Source organism: Ranitomeya imitator, chromosome 7 (genome assembly GCF_032444005.1).
Source record: "Ranitomeya imitator isolate aRanImi1 chromosome 7, aRanImi1.pri, whole genome shotgun sequence".
Lineage (NCBI taxonomy): Eukaryota > Metazoa > Chordata > Amphibia > Anura > Dendrobatidae > Ranitomeya > Ranitomeya imitator.
The window spans coordinates 144,647,149-144,669,268 of record NC_091288.1 but is presented as its reverse complement, the minus strand read 5'-3'; the positions used below and the strand labels follow the sequence as shown (position 1 = coordinate 144,669,268).

The window sequence follows — 22,120 nt, the reverse complement described above, 5'->3', positions numbered from 1 at the left end:
GGCCAATATTAATCTCCCACTGTATTTTTATCAGGGAGAATTTATACACCCCACAAAAAAAAATACAGAAAAATGAAAAGGCTTTCTATGGCCCACTATGTGAGAGAGATGGCACACACAGGGATGGCACTCTAGCAGAAATGCCAAATTGCCAATCTTAATCTCCCACCAAAAAAAAAAAAAAAAAAAAAACAGGGAATGTCCTACAATTACTATCTTCCTGCCTGCAGTAATCTCAGCCAGGTATGGCAGGCAGCTACTATCTCCCTGCCTGCAGTAATCTCAGCCAGGTATGGCAGGCAGCAATAAGGAGTGGACTGATGCACAAATGAAATAAAAAGTGTGGACAAACAAAAAAGATAGCTGTGCAGAAAGGAAGGAACAAGAGGATTTGTGCTTTGAAAAAAGCAGTTGGTTTGCACAGCGGCGTACACACAGCAATGCAGCTATCAGGGAGCCTTCTAGGGCAGCCCAATGAGCTACAGCGCTGAGGGGAAAAAAAAAAAAAAAAAAACTTCCACTGTCCCTGCACACCGAGGGTGGTGTTGGACAGTGCAAATCGCTGCAGCACAAGCGGTTTTGTGGTTAATGGACCCTGCCTAACGCTATCCCTGCTTCTGACAAAGCGGCAGCAACCTCTCCCTAAGCTCAGATCAGCAGCAGTAAGATGGCGGTCGGCGGGAACGCCTCTTTATAGCCCCTGTGACGTCGCAGACAGCAAGCCAATCACTGCAATGCCCTTCTCTAAGATGGTGGGGACCAGGACCTATGTCATCACGCTGCCCACACTCTGCGTTTACCTTCATTGGCTGAGAAATGGCGCTTTTCGCGTCATTGAAACGCGACTTTGGCGCGAAAGTCGCGTACCGCATGGCCGACCCCGCACAGGGGTCGGATCGGGTTTCATGAAACCCCGACTTAGCCAAAAGTCGGCGACTTTTGAAAATGTTCGACCCGTTTCGCTCAACCCTAGTTGCTGTGATCACAGATTGGTCACACAGACAGCACACAAACAGCACAGATCAGCACACAGCACAGATCAGCACACAAACAGCACAGATCAGCACACAGACAGCACAGATCAGCACACAGACAGCACAGATCAGCACACAAACAGCACAGATCAGCACACAGACAGCACAGATCAGGACACAGACAGCACAGATCAGCACACAGACAGCACAGATCAGCACACAAACAGCACAGATCAGCACACAGACAGCACAGATCAGCACACAGACAGCACAGATCAGCACACAGACAGCACAGATCAGCACACAAACAGCACAGATCAGCACACAGACAGCACAGATCAGCACACAGACAGCACAGATCAGCACACAGACAGCACAGATCAGCACACAGACAGCACAGATCAGCACACAAACAGCACAGATCAGGACACAGACAGCACAGATCAGCACACAAACAGCACAGATCAGGACACAGACAGCACAGATCAGCACACAGACAGCACAGATCAGCACACAAACAGCACAGATCAGCACACAGCACAGATCAGTACACAAACAGCACAGATCAGCACACAGACAGCACAGATCAGGACACAGACAGCACAGATCAGCACACAGACAGCACAGATCAGCACACAGCACAGATCAGCACACAGCACAGATCAGCACACAGACAGCACAGATCAGCACACAAACAGCACAGATCAGCACACAAACAGCACAGATCAGCACACAGACAGCACAGATCAGGACACAGCACAGATCAGCACACAGCACAGATCAGCACACAGACAGCACAGATCAGCACACAGCACAGATCAGCACACAGCACAGATCAGCACACAGACAGCACAGATCAGCACACAGACAGCACAGATCAGCACACAAACAGCATAGATCAGCACACAGACAGCACAGATCAGGACACAGACAGCACAGATCAGCACACAGACAGCACAGATCAGCACACAGACAGCACAGATCAGCACACAGACAGCACAGATCAGCACACAGACAGCACAGATCAGCACACAGACAGCACAGATCAGCACACAGACAGCACAGATCAGCACACAGACAGCACAGATCAGGACACAGACAGCACAGATCAGCACACAGACAGCACAGATCAGCACACAAACAGCACAGATCAGCACACAAACAGCACAGATCAGCACACAGACAGCACAGATCAGCACACAAACAGCACAGATCAGCACACAGACAGCACAGATCAGCACACAGACAGCACAGATCAGGACACAGACAGCACAGATCAGCACACAGACAGCACAGATCAGCACACAGACAGCACAGATCAGCACACAGACAGCACAGATCAGCACACAGACAGCACAGATCAGGACACAGACAGCACAGATCAGCACACAAATAGCACAGATCAGCACACAGACAGCACAGATCAGCACACAGACAGCACAGATCAGGACACAGACAGCACAGATCAGCACACAGACAGCACAGATCAGCACACAGACAGCACAGATCAGCACACAAACAGCACAGATCAGCACACAGACAGCACAGATCAGCACACAGACAGCACACATCAGCACACAGACAGCACAGATCAGCACACAGACAGCACAGATCAGCACACAGACAGCACAGATCAGCACACAGACAGCACAGATCAGCACACAGACAGCACAGATCAGCACACAGACAGCACAGATCAGCACACACACAGCACAGATCAGCACACAGACAGCACAGATCAGCACACAGACAGCACAGATCAGCACACAGAGAGCACAGATCAGCACACAGACAGCACAGATCAGCACACACACAGCACAGATCAGCACACAGACAGCACAGATCAGCACACAGACAGCACAGATCAGCACACACACAGCACAGATCAGCACACACACAGCACAGATCAGCACACAGACAGCACAGATCAGCACACACACAGCACAGATCAGCACACACACAGCACAGATCAGCACACAGACAGCACAGATCAGCACACAGCACAGATCAGCACACAGACAGCACAGATCAGCACACAGACAGCACAGATCAGCACACAAACAGCACAGATCAGCACACAGACAGCACAGATCAGCACACAGACAGCACAGATCAGCACACAGATCAGCACACAGACAGCACAGATCAGCACACAGACAGCACAGATCAGCACACAGACAGCACAGATCAGCACACAGCACAGATCAGCACACAGACAGCACAGATCAGCACACAAACAGCACAGATCAGCACAGATCTGCACACAGCACAGATCAGCACACAGACAGCACAGATCAGCACACAGACAGCACAGATCAGCACACAGACAGCACAGATCAGCACACAGCACAGATCAGCACACAGACAGCACAGATCAGCACACAAACAGCACAGATCAGCACACAAACAGCACAGATCAGCACACAAACAGCACAGATCAGCACACACACAGCACAGATCAGCACACAGACAGCACAGATCTGCACACAGCACAGATAAGCACACAGACAGCACGGATCAGCACACAGACAGCACAGATCAGCACACAGCACAGATCAGCACACAGACAGCACAGATCAGCACACAAACAGCACAGATCAGCACACAAACAGCACAGATCAGCACATAGACAGCACAGATCAGCACACAGACAGCACAGATCAGCACACAGCACAGATCAGCACACAAACAGCACAGATCAGCACACAAACAGCACAGATCAGCACACAAACAGCACAGATCAGCACACAGACAGCACAGATCAGCACACACACAGCACAGATCAGCACACAGACAGCACAGATCTGCACACAGCACAGATAAGCACACAGACAGCACGGATCAGCACACAGACAGCACAGATCAGCACACAGCACAGATCAGCACACAGACAGCACAGATCAGCACACAAACAGCACAGATCAGCACACAAACAGCACAGATCAGCACATAGACAGCACAGATCAGCACACAGACAGCACAGATCAGCACACAGCACAGATCAGCACACAGCACAGATCAGCACACAGACAGCACAGATCAGCACACAAACAGCACAGATCAGCACACAAACAGCACAGATCAGCACATAGACAGCACAGATCAGCACACACAGCACAGATCAGCACACAGACAGCACAGACCAGCACACAGCACAGATCAGCACACAGACAGCACAGATCAGCACACAGACAGCACATGTCAGCACAGATCAGCACACACACAGCACAGATCAGCACACAGACAGCACAAACCAGCACACAGCACAGATCAGCACACAGACAGCACAGATCAGCACACAGACAGCACAGATCAGCACACAGACAGCACAGATCAGCACACACACAGCACAGATCAGCACACAGACAGCACAGACCAGCACACAGCACAGATCAGCACACAGACAGCACAGAACAGCACACAGACAGCACAGATCAGCACACAGACAGCACAGACCAGCACACAGACAGCACAGTTCAGCACACAGACAGCACAGACCAGCACACAGCACAGATCACCACACAGACAGCACAGATCAGCACACACACAGCACAGATCAGCACACAGACAGCACAGACCAGCACACAGCACAGATCAGCACACAGACAGCACAGATCAGCACACAAACAGTACAGATCAGCACACAAACAGCACAGATCAGCACACAGACAGCACAGATCAGCACACACACAGCACAGATCAGCACACAGACAGCACAGATCTGCACACAGCACAGATCAGCACACAGACAGCACAGATCAGCACACAGCACAGATCAGCACACAGACAGCACAGATCAGCACACAAACAGCACCGATCAGCACACAGACAGCACAGATCAGCACACACACAGCACAGATCTGCACACAGCACAGATAAGCACACAGACAGCACAGATAAGCACACAGACAGCACAGATTAGCACACAGACAGCACAGATCTGCACACAGCACAGATCAGCACACAAACAGCACAGATCAGCACACAGACAGCACAGATTAGCACACAGACAGCACAGATCAGCACACAGCACAGATCAGCACACAGACAGCACAGATCAGCACACAGACAGCACAGATCTGCACACAGACAGCACAGATCTGCACACAGACAGCACAGATCTGCACACATCACAGATCAGCACACAGACAGCACAGATCAGCACACAGCACCGATCAGCACACAGACAGCACAGATCAGCACACAGCACAGATCAGCACACAGACAGCACAGATCAGCACAGATCAGCACACACACAGCACAGATCAGCACACACACAGCACAGATCAGCACACAGCACCGATCAGCACACAGACAGCGCAGATCAGCACACAGCACAGATCAGCACACCGACAGCACAGATCAGCACACAAACAGCACAGATCAGCACACAGACAGCACAGATCAGCACACAGACAGCACAGATCTGCACACAGACAGCACATATCAGTACACAGCACAGATCAGCACACAGACAGCACAGATCAGCACACAGACAGCACAGATCAGCACACAAACAGCACAGATCTGCACACAGAACAGATAAGCACACAGACAGCACAGATCAGCACACAGACAGCACAGATCAGCACACAAACAGCACAGATCAGCACACAGACAGCACAGATTAGCACACAGACAGCACAGATCAGTACACAGACAGCACAGATTAGCACACAGCACAGATCAGCACACAGACAGCACAGACCAGCACACAGCACAGATCAGCACATAGACAGCACAGATCAGCACACACAGCACAGATCAGCACACAGACAGCACAGACCAGCACACAGCACAGATCAGCACACAGACAGCACAGGTCAGCACACAAACAGCACAGATCAGCACACAGACAGCACAGATTAGCACACAGACAGCACAGATCAGTACACAGACAGCACAGATTAGCACACAGCACAGATCAGCACACAGACAGCACAGACCAGCACACAGCACAGATCAGCACATAGACAGCACAGATCAGCACACACAGCACAGATCAGCACACAGACAGCACAGACCAGCACACAGCACAGATCAGCACACAGACAGCACAGATCAGCACACAGACAGCACATGTCAGCACAGATCAGCACACACACAGCACAGATCAGCACACAGACAGCACAAACCAGCACACAGCACAGATCAGCACACAGACAGCACAGATCAGCACACAGACAGCACAGATCAGCACACACACAGCACAGATCAGCACACAGACAGCACAGACCAGCACACAGCACAGATCAGCACACAGACAGCACAGATCAGCACACAGACAGCACAGATCTGCACACAGCACAGATAAGCACACAGACAGCACGGATCAGCACACAGACAGCACAGATCAGCACAGATCAGCACACAGACAGCACAAATCAGCACACAAACAGCACAGATCAGCACACAAACAGCACAGATCAGCACATAGACAGCACAGATCAGCACACAGACAGCACAGATCAGCACACAGCCAGATCAGCACACAGACAGCACAGATCAGCACACAAACAGCACAGATCAGCACATAGACAGCACAGATCAGCACATAGACAGCACAGATCAGCACACACAGCACAGATCAGCACACAGACAGCACAGACCAGCACACAGCACAGATCAGCACACAGACAGCACAGATCAGCACACAGACAGCACATGTCAGCACAGATCAGCACACACACAGCACAGATCAGCACACAGACAGCACAAACCAGCACACAGCACAGATCAGCACACAGACAGCACAGATCAGCACAGAGACAGCACAGATCAGCACACAGACAGCACAGATCAGAACACACACAGCACAGATCAGCACACAGACAGCACAGACCAGCACACAGCACAGATCAGCACACAGACAGCACAGAACAGCACACAGACAGCACAGATCAGCACACAGACAGCACAGACCAGCACACAGACAGCACAGTTCAGCACACAGACAGCACAGACCAGCACACAGCACAGATCACCACACAGACAGCACAGATCAGCACACACACAGCACAGATCAGCACACAGACAGCACAGACCAGCACACAGCACAGATCAGCACACAGACAGCACAGATCAGCACACAAACAGTACAGATCAGCACACACACAGCACAGATCAGCACACAGCACAGATCAGCACACACACAGCACAGATCAGCACACAGACAGCACAGATCTGCACACAGCACAGATAAGCACACAGACAGCACAGATCAGCACACAGACAGCACAGATCAGCACACAGCACAGATCAGCACACAGACAGCACAGATCAGCACACAGACAGCACCGATCAGCACACAAACAGCACCGATCAGCACACACACAGCACAGATCAGCACACAGACAGCACAGATCTGCACACAGCACAGATAAGCACACAGACAGCACAGATAAGCACACAGACAGCACAGATTAGCACACAGACAGCACAGATCTGCACACAGCACAGATCAGCACACAAACAGCACAGATCAGCACACAGACAGCACAGATCTGCACACATCACAGATCAGCACACAGACAGCACAGATCAGCACACAAACAGCACAGATCAGCACACAAACAGCACAGATCAGCACACAGACAGCACAGATCAGCACACAGCACCGATCAGCACACAGACAGCACAGATCAGCACACAGCACCGATCAGCACACAGACAGCACAGATCAGCACACAGCACAGATCAGCACACAGACAGCACAGATCAGCACAGATCAGCACACACACAGCACAGATCAGCACACAGCACCGATCAGCACACAGACAGCACAGATCAGCACACAGCACAGATCAGCACACCGACAGCACAGATCAGCACACAAACAGCACAGATCAGCACACAGACAGCACAGATCAGCACACAGACAGCACAGATCTGCACACAGACAGCACATATCAGTACACAGCACAGATCAGCACACAAACAGCACAGATCAGCACACAGACAGCACAGATCAGCACACAGACAGCACAGATCTGCACACAGACAGCACATATCAGTACACAGCACAGATCAGCACACAGACAGCACAGATCAGCACACAGACAGCACAGATCAGCACACAAACAGCACAGATCAGCACACAGACAGCACAGATCAGCACACAGACAGCACAGATCAGCACACAAACAGCACAGATCAGCACACAGACAGCACAGATCAGCACACAGACAGCACAGATCTGCACACAGACAGCACATATCAGTACACAGCACAGATCAGCACACAGCACAGATCAGCACACAGACAGCACAGATCAGCACACAAACAGCACAGATCAGCACACAGACAGCACAGATCAGCACACAGACAGCACAGATCAGCACACAAACAGCACAGATCAGCACACAGACAGCACAGATCAGCACACAGACAGCACAGATCTGCACACAGACAGCACATATCAGTACACAGCACAGATCAGCACACAGACAGCACAGATCAGCACACAGACAGCACAGATCAGAACACACACAGCACAGATCAGCACACAGACAGCACAGACCAGCACACAGCACAGATCAGCACACAGACAGCACAGAACAGCACACAGACAGCACAGATCAGCACACAGACAGCACAGACCAGCACACAGACAGCACAGTTCAGCACACAGACAGCACAGACCAGCACACAGCACAGATCACCACACAGACAGCACAGATCAGCACACACACAGCACAGATCAGCACACAGACAGCACAGACCAGCACACAGCACAGATCAGCACACAGACAGCACAGATCAGCACACAAACAGTACAGATCAGCACACACACAGCACAGATCAGCACACAGACAGCACAGATCAGCACACACACAGCACAGATCAGCACACAGACAGCACAGATCTGCACACAGCACAGATAAGCACACAGACAGCACAGATCAGCACACAGACAGCACAGATCAGCACACAGCACAGATCAGCACACAGACAGCACAGATCAGCACACAGACAGCACCGATCAGCACACAAACAGCACCGATCAGCACACACACAGCACAGATCAGCACACAGACAGCACAGATCTGCACACAGCACAGATAAGCACACAGACAGCACAGATAAGCACACAGACAGCACAGATTAGCACACAAACAGCACAGATCAGCACACAGACAGCACAGATTAGCACACAGACAGCACAGATCAGCACACAGACAGCACAGATCTGCACACATCACAGATCAGCACACAGACAGCACAGATCAGCACACAAACAGCACAGATCAGCACACAAACAGCACAGATCAGCACACAGACAGCACAGATCAGCACACAGCACCGATCAGCACACAGACAGCACAGATCAGCACACAGCACCGATCAGCACACAGACAGCACAGATCAGCACACAGCACAGATCAGCACACAGACAGCACAGATCAGCACAGATCAGCACACACACAGCACAGATCAGCACACACACAGCACAGATCAGCACACAGCACCGATCAGCACACAGACAGCACAGATCAGCACACAGCACAGATCAGCACACCGACAGCACAGATCAGCACACAAACAGCACAGATCAGCACACAGACAGCACAGATCAGCACACAGACAGCACAGATCTGCACACAGACAGCACATATCAGTACACAGCACAGATCAGCACACAAACAGCACAGATCAGCACACAGACAGCACAGATCAGCACACAGACAGCACAGATCTGCACACAGACAGCACATATCAGTACACAGCACAGATCAGCACACAGACAGCACAGATCAGCACACAGACAGCACAGATCAGCACACAAACAGCACAGATCAGCACACAGACAGCACAGATCAGCACACAGACAGCACAGATCAGCACACAAACAGCACAGATCAGCACACAGACAGCACAGATCAGCACACAGACAGCACAGATCTGCACACAGACAGCACAGATCAGCACACAGACAGCACAGATCAGCACACAGACAGCACAGATCAGCACACAGACAGCACAGATCAGCACACAGACAGCACAGATCAGCACACAGACAGCACAGATCAGCACACAGACAGCACAGATTAGCACGCAGACAGCACAGATCAGCACGCAGACAGCACAGATTAGCACACAGCACAGATCAGCACACAGACAGCACAGACCAGCACACAGCACAGATCAGCACATAGACAGCACAGATCAGCACACACAGCACAGATCAGCACACAGACAGCACAGACCAGCACACAGCACAGATCAGCACACAGACAGCACAGATCAGCACACAGACAGCACAGAACAGCACACAGACAGCACAGATCAGCACACAGACAGCACAGACCAGCACACAGACAGCACAGTTCAGCACACAGACAGCACAGACCAGCACACAGCACAGATCACCACACAGACAGCACAGATCAGCACACACACAGCACAGATCAGCACACAGACAGCACAAACCAGCACACAGCACAGATCAGCACACAGACAGCACAGATCAGCACACAGACAGCACAGATCAGCACACACACAGCACAGATCAGCACACAGACAGCACAGACCAGCACACAGCACAGATCAGCACACAGACAGCACAGATCTGCACACAGCACAGATAAGCACACAGACAGCACGGATCAGCACACAGACAGCACAGATCAGCACACAGCACAGATCAGCACACAGACAGCACAAATCAGCACACAAACAGCACAGATCAGCACACAAACAGCACAGATCAGCACATAGACAGCACAGATCAGCACACAGACAGCACAGATCAGCACACAGCACAGATCAGCACACAGACAGCACAGATCAGCACACAAACAGCACAGATCAGCACACAAACAGCACAGATCAGCACATAGACAGCACAGATCAGCACACACAGCACAGATCAGCACACAGACAGCACAGACCAGCACACAGCACAGATCAGCACACAGACAGCACAGATCAGCACACAGACAGCACATGTCAGCACAGATCAGCACACACACAGCACAGATCAGCACACAGACAGCACAAACCAGCACACAGCACAGATCAGCACACAGACAGCACAGATCAGCACACAGACAGCACAGATCAGCACACAGACAGCACAGATCAGCACACACACAGCACAGATCAGCACACAGACAGCACAGACCAGCACACAGCACAGATCAGCACACAGACAGCACAGAACAGCACACAGACAGCACAGATCAGCACACAGACAGCACACAGACAGCACAGACCAGCACACAGCACAGATCAGCACACAGACAGCACAGAACAGCACACAGACAGCACAGACCAGCACACAGACAGCACAGTTCAGCACACAGACAGCACAGACCAGCACACAGCACAGATCACCACACAGACAGCACAGATCAGCACACACACAGCACAGATCAGCACACAGACAGCACAGACCAGCACACAGCACAGATCAGCACACAAACAGTACAGATCAGCACACAAACAGCACAGATCAGCACACAGACAGCACAGATCAGCACACACACAGCACAGATCAGCACACAGACAGCACAGATCTGCACACAGCACAGATCAGCACACAGACAGCACAGATCAGCACACAGACAGCACAGATCAGCACACAGCACAGATCAGCACACAGACGGCACAGATCAGCACACAAACAGCACAGATCAGCACACAGACAGCACAGATCAGCACACAGACAGCACAGATCTGCACACAGCACAGATAAGCACACAGACAGCACAGATTAGCACACAGACAGCACAGATCTGCACACAGCACAGATCAGCACACAAACAGCACAGATCAGCACACAGACAGCACAGATCAGCACACAGACAGCACAGATCAGCACACAGACAGCACAGATCTGCACACATCACAGATCAGCACACAGACAGCACAGATCAGCACACAAACAGCACAGATCAGCACACAAACAGCACAGATCAGCACACAGACAGCACAGATCAGCACACAGCACCGATCAGCACACAGACAGCACAGATCAGCACACAGCACCGATCAGCACACAGACAGCACAGATCAGCACACAGCACAGATCAGCACACAGACAGCACAGATCAGCACAGATCAGCACACACACAGCACAGATCAGCACACACACAGCACAGATCAGCACACAGCACCGATCAGCACACAGACAGCACAGATCAGCACACAGCACAGATCAGCACACCGACAGCACAGATCAGCACACAAACAGCACAGATCAGCACACAGACAGCACAGATCAGCACACAGACAGCACAGATCTGCACACAGACAGCACATATCAGTACACAGCACAGATCAGCACACAGACAGCACAGATCAGCACACAGACAGCACAGATCAGCACACAAACAGCACAGATCTGCACACAGAACAGATAAGCACACAGACAGCACAGATCAGCACACAGACAGCACAGATCAGCACACAAACAGCACAGATCAGCACACAGACAGCACAGATCAGCACACAGACAGCACAGATCAGCACACAGACAGCACAGATTAGCACACAGACAGCACAGATCAGCACACAGACAGCACAGATTAGCACACAGCACAGATCAGCACACAGACAGCACAGACCAGCACACAGCACAGATCAGCACATAGACAGCACAGATCAGCACACACAGCACAGATCAGCACACAGACAGCACACAGCACAGATCAGCACACAGACAGCACAGATCAGCACACAGACAGCACATGTCAGCACAGATCAGCACACACACAGCACAGATCAGCACACAGACAGCACAAACCAGCACACAGCACAGATCAGCACACAGACAGCACAGATCAGCACACAGACAGCACAGATCAGCACACACACAGCACAGATCAGCACACAGACAGCACAGACCAGCACACAGCACAGATCAGCACACAGACAGCACAGAACAGCACACAGACAGCACAGATCAGCACACAGACAGCACAGTTCAGCACACAGACAGCACAGACCAGCACACAGCACAGATCACCACACAGACAGCACAGATCAGCACACACACAGCACAGATCAGCAGAGACAGCACAGATCAGCACACACACAGCACAGATCAGCACACAGCACAGATCAGCACACAGACAGCACAGATCAGCACACAGTCAGCACAGTTCAGCACACAGACAGCACAGACTAGCACACAGCACAGATCAGCACACAGACAGCACAGATCAGCACACAGACAGCACAGGTCAGCACAGATCAGCACACACACAGCACAGATCAGCACACAGCACAGATCAGCACACAGACAGCACAGATCAGCACACAGACAGCACAGATCAGCACACAGACAGCACAGACCAGCACACAGACAGCACAGTTCAGCACACAGACAGCATAGATCAGCACACACACAGCACAGATCAGCGCACACACAGCACAGATCAGCACACAGCAGAGATCAACAGACAGCACAGATCAGCACAAAGACAGCACAGACCAGCACACAGACAGCACAGTTCAGCACACAGACAGCACAGATCAGCACACAGCACAGATCAGCACACAAACAGCATAGATCAGCACAGACAGCACAGACCAGCACACAGACAGCACAGATCAGCACACAGCACAGATCAGCACACAGACAGCACAGATCAGCACACAGACAGCACAGATCAGCACACAGACAGCACAGGTCAGCACAGAGACAGCACAGAGACAGCACAGATCAGCACACACACAGCACAGATCAGCACACAGCACAGATCAGCACACAGACAGCACAGATCAGCACACAGACAGCACAGATCAGCACACAGAGAGCACAGACCAGCACACAGCACAGTTCAGCACACAGACAGCACAGATCAGCACACACACAGCACAGATCAGCACACAGCAGAGATCAGCACACAGCAGAGATCAGCACAGACAGCACAGATCAGCACAAAGACAGCACAGACCAGCACACAGACAGCACAGATCAGCACAGACCAGCACACAAACAGCATAGATCAGCACAGACCAGCACACAGACAGCACAGTTCAGCACACAGACAGCAAAGATCAGCACACAGACAGCACAGATCAGCACACACACATCACAGATGAGCACACATACAGCACAGACCAGCACACATACAGCACAGATCAGCACACAAACAGCATAGATCAGCACAGACCGCACAGACCAGCACACAGACAGCACAGACCAGCACACAGACAGCACAGATCAGCACACAGACAGCACAGATCAGCACACAGACAGCACAGATCAGCACAGAACAGATCAGCACACAGCACAGCAGTGATTGCAATATTTGGAAAAGCCGTCCTCTTGTTTTATTAGAATAAAATCTGTATTTTCAATCCTCTAGAAATGTTGAAGAACTGAAGACTAATATTGTTTCAGTTATGCAATCATCGGGATATGGATGTAAGTTTACATTTGCATAAAATTGGTACCATAGAGACATTTTTCCATAAGATTTGTGGTTAGTCTCCACATGACATCAATCGAAACAAAATCTAGTCTGATAATGTCATTCTATAGAATCAACATTAATAGAGAAGTTGGAAGTAACAGAAATTGACAGTGAGGACAGCAGGATCATAACTGCATAATATGTTGTTTTGTGACACTACAGCCTTCATCATCTCCTCCACTAACTGGGTAATTACGGGCAAGTTAAAGGTGATGAGCCGTGTTTCATTGTCAGAACACCTTGTTTGCTATGGCAACTATAAATAATCTCTGCATCGACAGTCTATAATGTAGATATCATGAACAAAGTGCAAAAAACTATTGAAATACGGCACATTAATAAATGTCCTATTAATGAAACATGCATTAACAAGCAAGTTAAAAGTGGTACTACATAGTTAATGTGCAGCTTACTGCCCAATATATTTACACTTGGCTGCTCTAGGCCAAATATAGAATATAGCAGAAATGGGGTCTTCAATGGAAACTAACAGAAAAGCTGACCCTATTGTCGACAGCAATCGTGCACCGGAGAACTTTCATTTTTCAAGAGCTTTAATTGAAATGAAAGCTATACTCTGTTGTAGTAAGTAAACCCCAAGTGTCCACTAAATCAGATCTATCACCATATTTCACAATTCCACGCTGAGTCAATTATTAAACAGGTCTCTAGGACCAGATGAGGCTCATGTACTTACTTTGAAAATCCATGTCAGAATGGCTTTATAATATTTTTTTTAAGTTTTCAGAGTTGATATTTTGAAGACTATTTTATAGGCAAAGCTGGAAGGTTTTAATGCTTTATAGTCTAGGCAGCAAAACCTTAACAAGGATATAAAGCCCTTTTGACATGGATTTCACAGTAAGTGTACCAGCCCCATCAAGTTTATGATCTAAGAAACAACACACAGTCTGATGGCAGACCTTAACATTTACCACTGTAAGGAATTTTTTGGCTTTAGGACATGAGAGCACATCATATAGATTGTTACCACTGCTTCATTTATTTCTTTTTAAATACTGTGCCATTTGCATTGAAACTCACAAGTGAATGAAAACCGAAGCCTTGAAAACTGTTAGACCATGATTCATCAAGAATGGCATTTTTCACCCCAGTCTTGATAAAGATGCAATAGAAGAGCAAGATGTGCCAAATTCATAAAGAAATGTATGCCTCTTAATGAATTTGCCGCATCCTTTAGCAGTCGTATGCCGCGACAAGGAATTAACTGCAATCGGGGAATTAAGTATATCTCTGTCATAATTTATGCCACTTTTGTAGTATAATGATTCATTTTTCGGAGGGCGTTGGTCACGCCACTTTCAAATTAGTGGGCAGATCTGGCCCAAAATTGCATAAAAACACAAAAAAAATTGCTAAATTGCTGCACAACTAAAAGCTTCCAGGGCAATGTTACTAAGTAAGGTGATCATGTCATGGAAATAACAGCCAGTACATGGTGCAACATAGAAAATATTTAGTAGTGACTGAGAAGTACCAACTGTTTGGCAAGTAAATATAAAAAATCCATAAAAAACACTGAAGACTAGTTTTACATTTTTTACATTAATGTTTTATTCTGATCACCTTTTTTTTAATAAAAGATTTATTTACAGTAGTAAGGGAAATAGCGAGAAGTCCACTCTTAGTGATGGAGCAACTCATTATTCAGCCTTGGCTATGTACAAGGAAATATTTAAATAATAACAAAAAGCAGCAAATAAAGATAGGTCACATAGGGTGTAAGATGCGGTAACTTTTCTACAATGTATAGGCTTAGGGAATAACACTTTACTGAGGATAGAATCGTATAGAACAGGTTTGTTTCTAAGATATCTTCATTTACACGTTCTAAACACAAAATCATAAGTCAATCTCTTACAGTACTGTTACACAAATTATTACTGGAAGAAATCACGTCTAATCATGTCAGTATAACTACTGGCCTGGAAGAGGAAATTCCCGGTAGCAGTAAACTTATTTAGGATGGAAACATAAAAACCCACACAAGGGATGTTATATGTCTAACAAGAACAATATGATTGATTGAATTTTTAGAACTACTCTAATTAAAACAGAAACAGATAAGCATTTACAATGACACGAGGCACCGGGGACTACTTAGATGATTGTGAGGGAGATCATTGGGGCGTTATTGCGCAAACAAACATTTCATCGCTAGATGCTGCTTGAAAGATGAATGAGTTAAATTCCCATTCATGAATCTAAAGAACAGTCTTTTCCTTAAATGGTTTGATATCATAAAGAATGAGGCCATAATAAAAAAGAAATGGAAAGACAATACAAGTTAACGCACAACTGAGACAAGATGACCCATTCATCTTTATAAGTAGCAGGGATGTACTCACCTGTCAGCACGGTTTAACCTGTTATAGTAAAGGTTTGGCCATAATAGCCCTGTTATACTGATTTATTGGATATCTGTAGTGAAAAAATCCATAGCCTGGTTCTTGTTTAATTCAGAAATGATACTGCCCCCTGAAATGATCCATAGGGGCACTATTCAGATGGCAGACTTTCGCAATAATTAGGCAATAGAAGAGGAATTTCTGCACATCCATCCATGGATAGCATAAAAAGTTGCTTTATTGAAAATCCATAAAAAAAAATGAAAAAAACACACATACAGGGGAACATAAAAAGGGAGGCGATTTGAGCGATCCAACCGCTCTTCTTCATAGCATAATAAGAAATACATTAGCATACATATAAATAGATTTAAAGGACCAATCACAAGTGATAGTATAGCTAACCAATCGTGAAAACCCCGACAGGAACACCCAGAGCACTCAAAAAGTTGTTACCAGCACTTAGAAATGTTAACCATTAATAGACAAGTCCTGTCTCCTTCAAGGATATCTACGACTATTGTATGTTAGGATTTCAGACCTTACATGAACACATACTCGTTGCATGTCAGAGCGGCAATAAATTTACAATCCAGAGAAATTGCAAGATAATAACTAATCAACTTCACTTTGCAGACATGTCCAATGAATATTTTGTGTTTTCTTAAGATTTTTAAAATTGTTTAATGATATATACAAAGTATAAATGCTGAGAAAGGTTAAGCCATAATCTGCCCCTGGTAGGTGAATACAGTGCTGATGGGTAAGAACACCATAGATTTCCAGTCTCTACTTTTAACTGGCACATGTTTATATTGAAAATGGTTAGAGAACTGAGAACAGCTATGTGGGAATATAATCTGTATTTTTCTATGTAGGAAACTAATGTGCCATGTTCTGATATAACCGGGAAATAGCAATAGTAACAGGATTGAGGGGGTTACCATTTTTGAAAGTGATGGCATATATCTAGGGCATGCAATCTCTAAGTGATCAGTGAGGGTCTGACCTCCAGGAGCCCCACAGATACGGAGAAACAGGAGGATGCTGTGCTGATTTAGGGCTATGTCTCCCTCTAAATATTTCTTGCATTGTGGGAAAACATTACAGATATGGTGTCTATGTAATAAAACAAGACTAAAACGTTAAAGGGAACCTCACAGCTGTCTTTGACCAAATCATGGGCAGCCTGAATTATACATAGTCCGACGCCATTATTTCAGGCAGACATGCTTTAGGCTACATGACCACTGTGCTTCTATATGACCCCCATGACCACTGCGCTTCTATATGACTCCCATGACCACTGTGCTTCTATAAGACCCCCATGACCACTGCGCTTCTATATGACTTCCATGACCACTGCGCTTCTATTTGACTCCCAAGCCCACTGTCCTTTTATATGACTCCCATGACCACTGTGTTTCTATATGACTCCCATGACCACTGTGCTTCTCTTTGACTCTGACTCCCATGACCACTGAGCTTCTATTTGACTCCCATGACCACTGTGCTTCTATTTGACTCCCATGACCACTGTGCTTCTATTTGAATCCCATGACCACTGCGCTTCTATTTGACTCCTATGACCACTGTGCTTCTATTTGACTCCCAGGCCCACTCTGCTTCTATTTGACTCCCATGACCACTGTGCTTCTATATGACTCCCATGACCACTGTGCTTCTATATGACTCCCATGACCACTGCGCTTCTATTTGACTCCCAAGCCCACTGTCCTTCTATTTGACTCCCATGACCACTGCGCTTCTATATGACTCCCATGACCACTGCGCTTCTATATGACTCCCATGACCACTGTGCTTCTATATGACTCCCATGACCACTGTGCTTCTATATGACTCCCATGACCACTGTGCTTTTCTTTGACTCCCATGACCACTGTGCTTCTATTTGACTCCCATGACCACTGCGCTTCTATATGACTCCCATGACCACTGTGCTTCTATATGACTCCCATGACGACTGTGCTTCTATATGACTCCCATGACCACTGTGCTTTTCTTTGACTCCCATGACCACTGTGCTTCTATTTGACTCCCATGACCACTGAGCTTTTATTTGACTCCCATGACCACTGTGCTTCTATTTGACTCCCATGACCACTGTGCTTCTACTTTACTCCCAGGCCCACTCTGCTTCTATTTGACTCCCATGATCACTGCGCTTCTATTTGACTCCCAGGTCCACTGTGCTTCTACTTGACTCCCAGGACCACTGTGCTTCTATTTGACTCCCATGACCACTGCGCTTCTATTTGACTCCCAGGACCACTGTGCTTCTACTTGACTCCCAGGACCACTGTGCTTCTATTTGACTCCCATGACCCCTGCGCTTCTATATGACTCCCATGACCACTGTGCTTCTATTTGACTCCCAGGCCCACTGTGCTTCTATTTGACTCCCATGACCCCTGCGCTTCTATTTGACTCCCATGACCACTGTGCTTCTATTTCACTCCCATGACCACTGTGCTTCTATTTGACTCCCATGACCACTGTGCTTCTATTTGACTCCCATGCCCACTGTGCCTCTATTTGACGCTGCGTAAACTCACCCGTGGTGAGGGTTTACGAACCACAGAAAGTCAATTATCTGCAGTGGAGACTAGCTCCGCTGCGTAGTGTCACCCATAGCCAGTCCTAGGATGTGGCAAATCCATAAGGTTCATTGAACACATGCGGATTTAACTGCATGATTAGAATGCAGCGTTTTGGACACAGCACATTGTCCAAAACGCTGCTATTTCCTGATGGTGGGGACATAGCATTACTGTGATCAGCAGTAGCATTTCAGAGAAAAAAAACACATTTAGGAGAAGGACAGAGACCAATTGGGTCTCTAGTCTGAGGCAGACCCCTGGCGGCTTCTCCCCAATCGCTCCCAACACTTAGAAGGTTCTCCCTGTATGTATAGCGAAAGACCTGGGTCATCACTCAAGGAAAGCAGGCTGGAAAAGCTGCCAGGGACCTGCCGTGGATTAAATAGCCTGTTTAGACAGTTCAACCGCGCTCCTGGAGTGTACAGAATGACCAGTAACAGACTGCTCTGTGTGCTTAGACTGTCATTGGTCTCAGCAGTACACGGTCTGTTTACACAGGAGAATTGCTAGAGACGATTACATCGATGATAATCGGCTGGTATCAATGCATCCTGTGTAAATTTGGTCTACAAAAGGTCACATTAACACATTGTTTTATATAATTATTACAGAAGCACTCATGGCTAATTTCTTAAGAAAATCCCCTTTAGAACAGCAAAATGAAACACACTAATCGTATGTTCTATAATAAAACTCAACATAAAACTAATAGTATGAATACTTACTATGATATAGGTACTTTTTCCGGTACCAGTTGGACCCACAAACACAGAAGGCTTTTGGTGTGTTGTTAGCAATTTCATCAATGCTGTGTACCTAATTGTGTCCAAAGTGGGTACAATTATTTCATTAAACATCACATCGTGGGGTATAGGCGGCACTATGCTCAAGTCTTCTGTCCATAGTTCCCATCTTCCAACACCCTACAAATAACATATTAGTGTCATTTATAATTCAGTAGTTATTCTGAGCTGTTTTTACATTGTAGGCTACATGGGTAAGGTCCACACTCGGGCCACATCGCCTAAGGCGGCAGTCTTCTGTTTCTCTGAAGGAGCGGCAGGCCCATGTAACAATCTGCACAGATTTTATTTCCAGTGCAGTGCAATCCTGGAGGGAATTATTTGCCTCCTTCCAGGATTAAAAGTGAGGAATGACTTGTCCCTCAAGCACTGCTGGTGGCTGGTGAGTAGAGGCAAGAAACTCCATGTAGCTCTGCCCCTTTCGATTCCCAGTCAGACAGGACTTTTTAGCTGCACCCAACTGTACCAGTGGGTAAAGAAAATCCACTTACCTTAGAATATCTGCCTTTTAGGAGCCACATGAGAGAAACAGAAAGAAGAGAGACATAGAAAAGGTGGAGCAGGAGATAAGTGAAGAGAGAAAGCAAGTGTGGGAGTGAAGGAAGCAGGGCTGACGGCTAGAAAGGAAGAAAAAGATGGAAAAAATGGATGAGGAAGTAGAAACAGAGTACCTAGTAGCCCAGAAGAGGAGGGGATTAATGTGGGTGCTGGGACTAAAAGCATTACACTAAGTGAGACATGAGATGTAGTAAAGACACTGTCACATATATGACACAATTTAATGGGTAGGTGGTTACAACCCTGAGGAAGTGACATCCACGCGAAACGCGCGTTGGGGTATGTGGCCGCAGTCAAGGTAGGTTTTCTCATTAAATGGGTAATTAATCTCTTATTAACTATTATTTTGTCAAATGTATAGTGTGCACCAGATACGTACTCTACACTCCACAACAGACTCCGCATCACAGCGTCTCCGCTAGATTGCTCTCTTGCCATAATTTGGTATAGGTTAACAAATGGAACAATCTGACATAAGAATGACAAATGATGCTGTTATCTCTTGCGTAGCTTGATAAAATTAATTGGTGGTTTGCATAATTTTTATTATGTACTCCTGACCAGGCCTCCAGCCACTGTTTTTTCATTTCACCTACAGATCAAAACTTTTTGTATCCACACAAATATTTACATTGTATATGTTTATTATTGGTAATTTTCTTGTAATAATAAAATCTTTATAACTTTTGTATAATTATGACTCAGGTTCTCCTTTTGAAAATAATTAAGAGTCTATAATTAGATAGGTACAGTACTATTTTGGAACTGGTATTTTTCCTATATCCTCTGGCTAGTGTTGCTAGTCCCATGGTTTTGCCAGACAAAACAAACATCTACCCATGAAAGGGTTTTTTTTTCCCCCACACTTTTAAGGTTGTAATTAGGAATAGGGTGTGTTAATAAAAATACCATGCAACCTTCACTCTCTGTCTACACACTAAAAAATGGTTTATATGGAATGAGGTGGATGCAGCTAATCAGTGGCCACTTATAGACTGCTGGGGTCATAAGTACCCACACCTGCCTTCCACCTTCCCAACCAGATGTTGATGTCAGTGGACTGGTGAGGTAGCTCACAATTCTGAATGGAAAGAAAGACTGTATGGGAATTGGTGAGTATTTTGTCTTTCAATTCAAATAATATTTTTTAATGAACAGATATAGAACATTTTTAGTTTCCTAAGCAACTTGAGATATTACTTACTGTATATGTTTTTGGATCAAGATATTCTACGGAGACTCAACATTCATATTATTCAAAGAACTTAAGGTACCGTCACATTAAGCGACGCTGCAGTGATCTAGACAATGATGCCGATCGCTGCACCGTCGCTGTTTGGTCGCTGGAGAGCTGTCACGCAGACAGCTCTC

At 47.4% G+C, this 22,120-nt stretch overlaps 1 protein-coding gene across 2 annotated transcripts in view; it reads right to left on the bottom strand.

The window, feature by feature from the left end:
• The window catches only part of DNAH7 (dynein axonemal heavy chain 7), a 560,306-nt gene that overhangs the window by 257,183 nt on the left and 281,003 nt on the right, over positions 1-22,120 (bottom strand). For both annotated transcript variants that reach the window (XM_069733889.1, XM_069733890.1), the window contains one exon: positions 20,114-20,311. In XM_069733889.1, the coding sequence (XP_069589990.1) occupies positions 20,114-20,311 (198 nt within the window). The remainder of the gene's footprint in view (positions 1-20,113; positions 20,312-22,120) is intronic.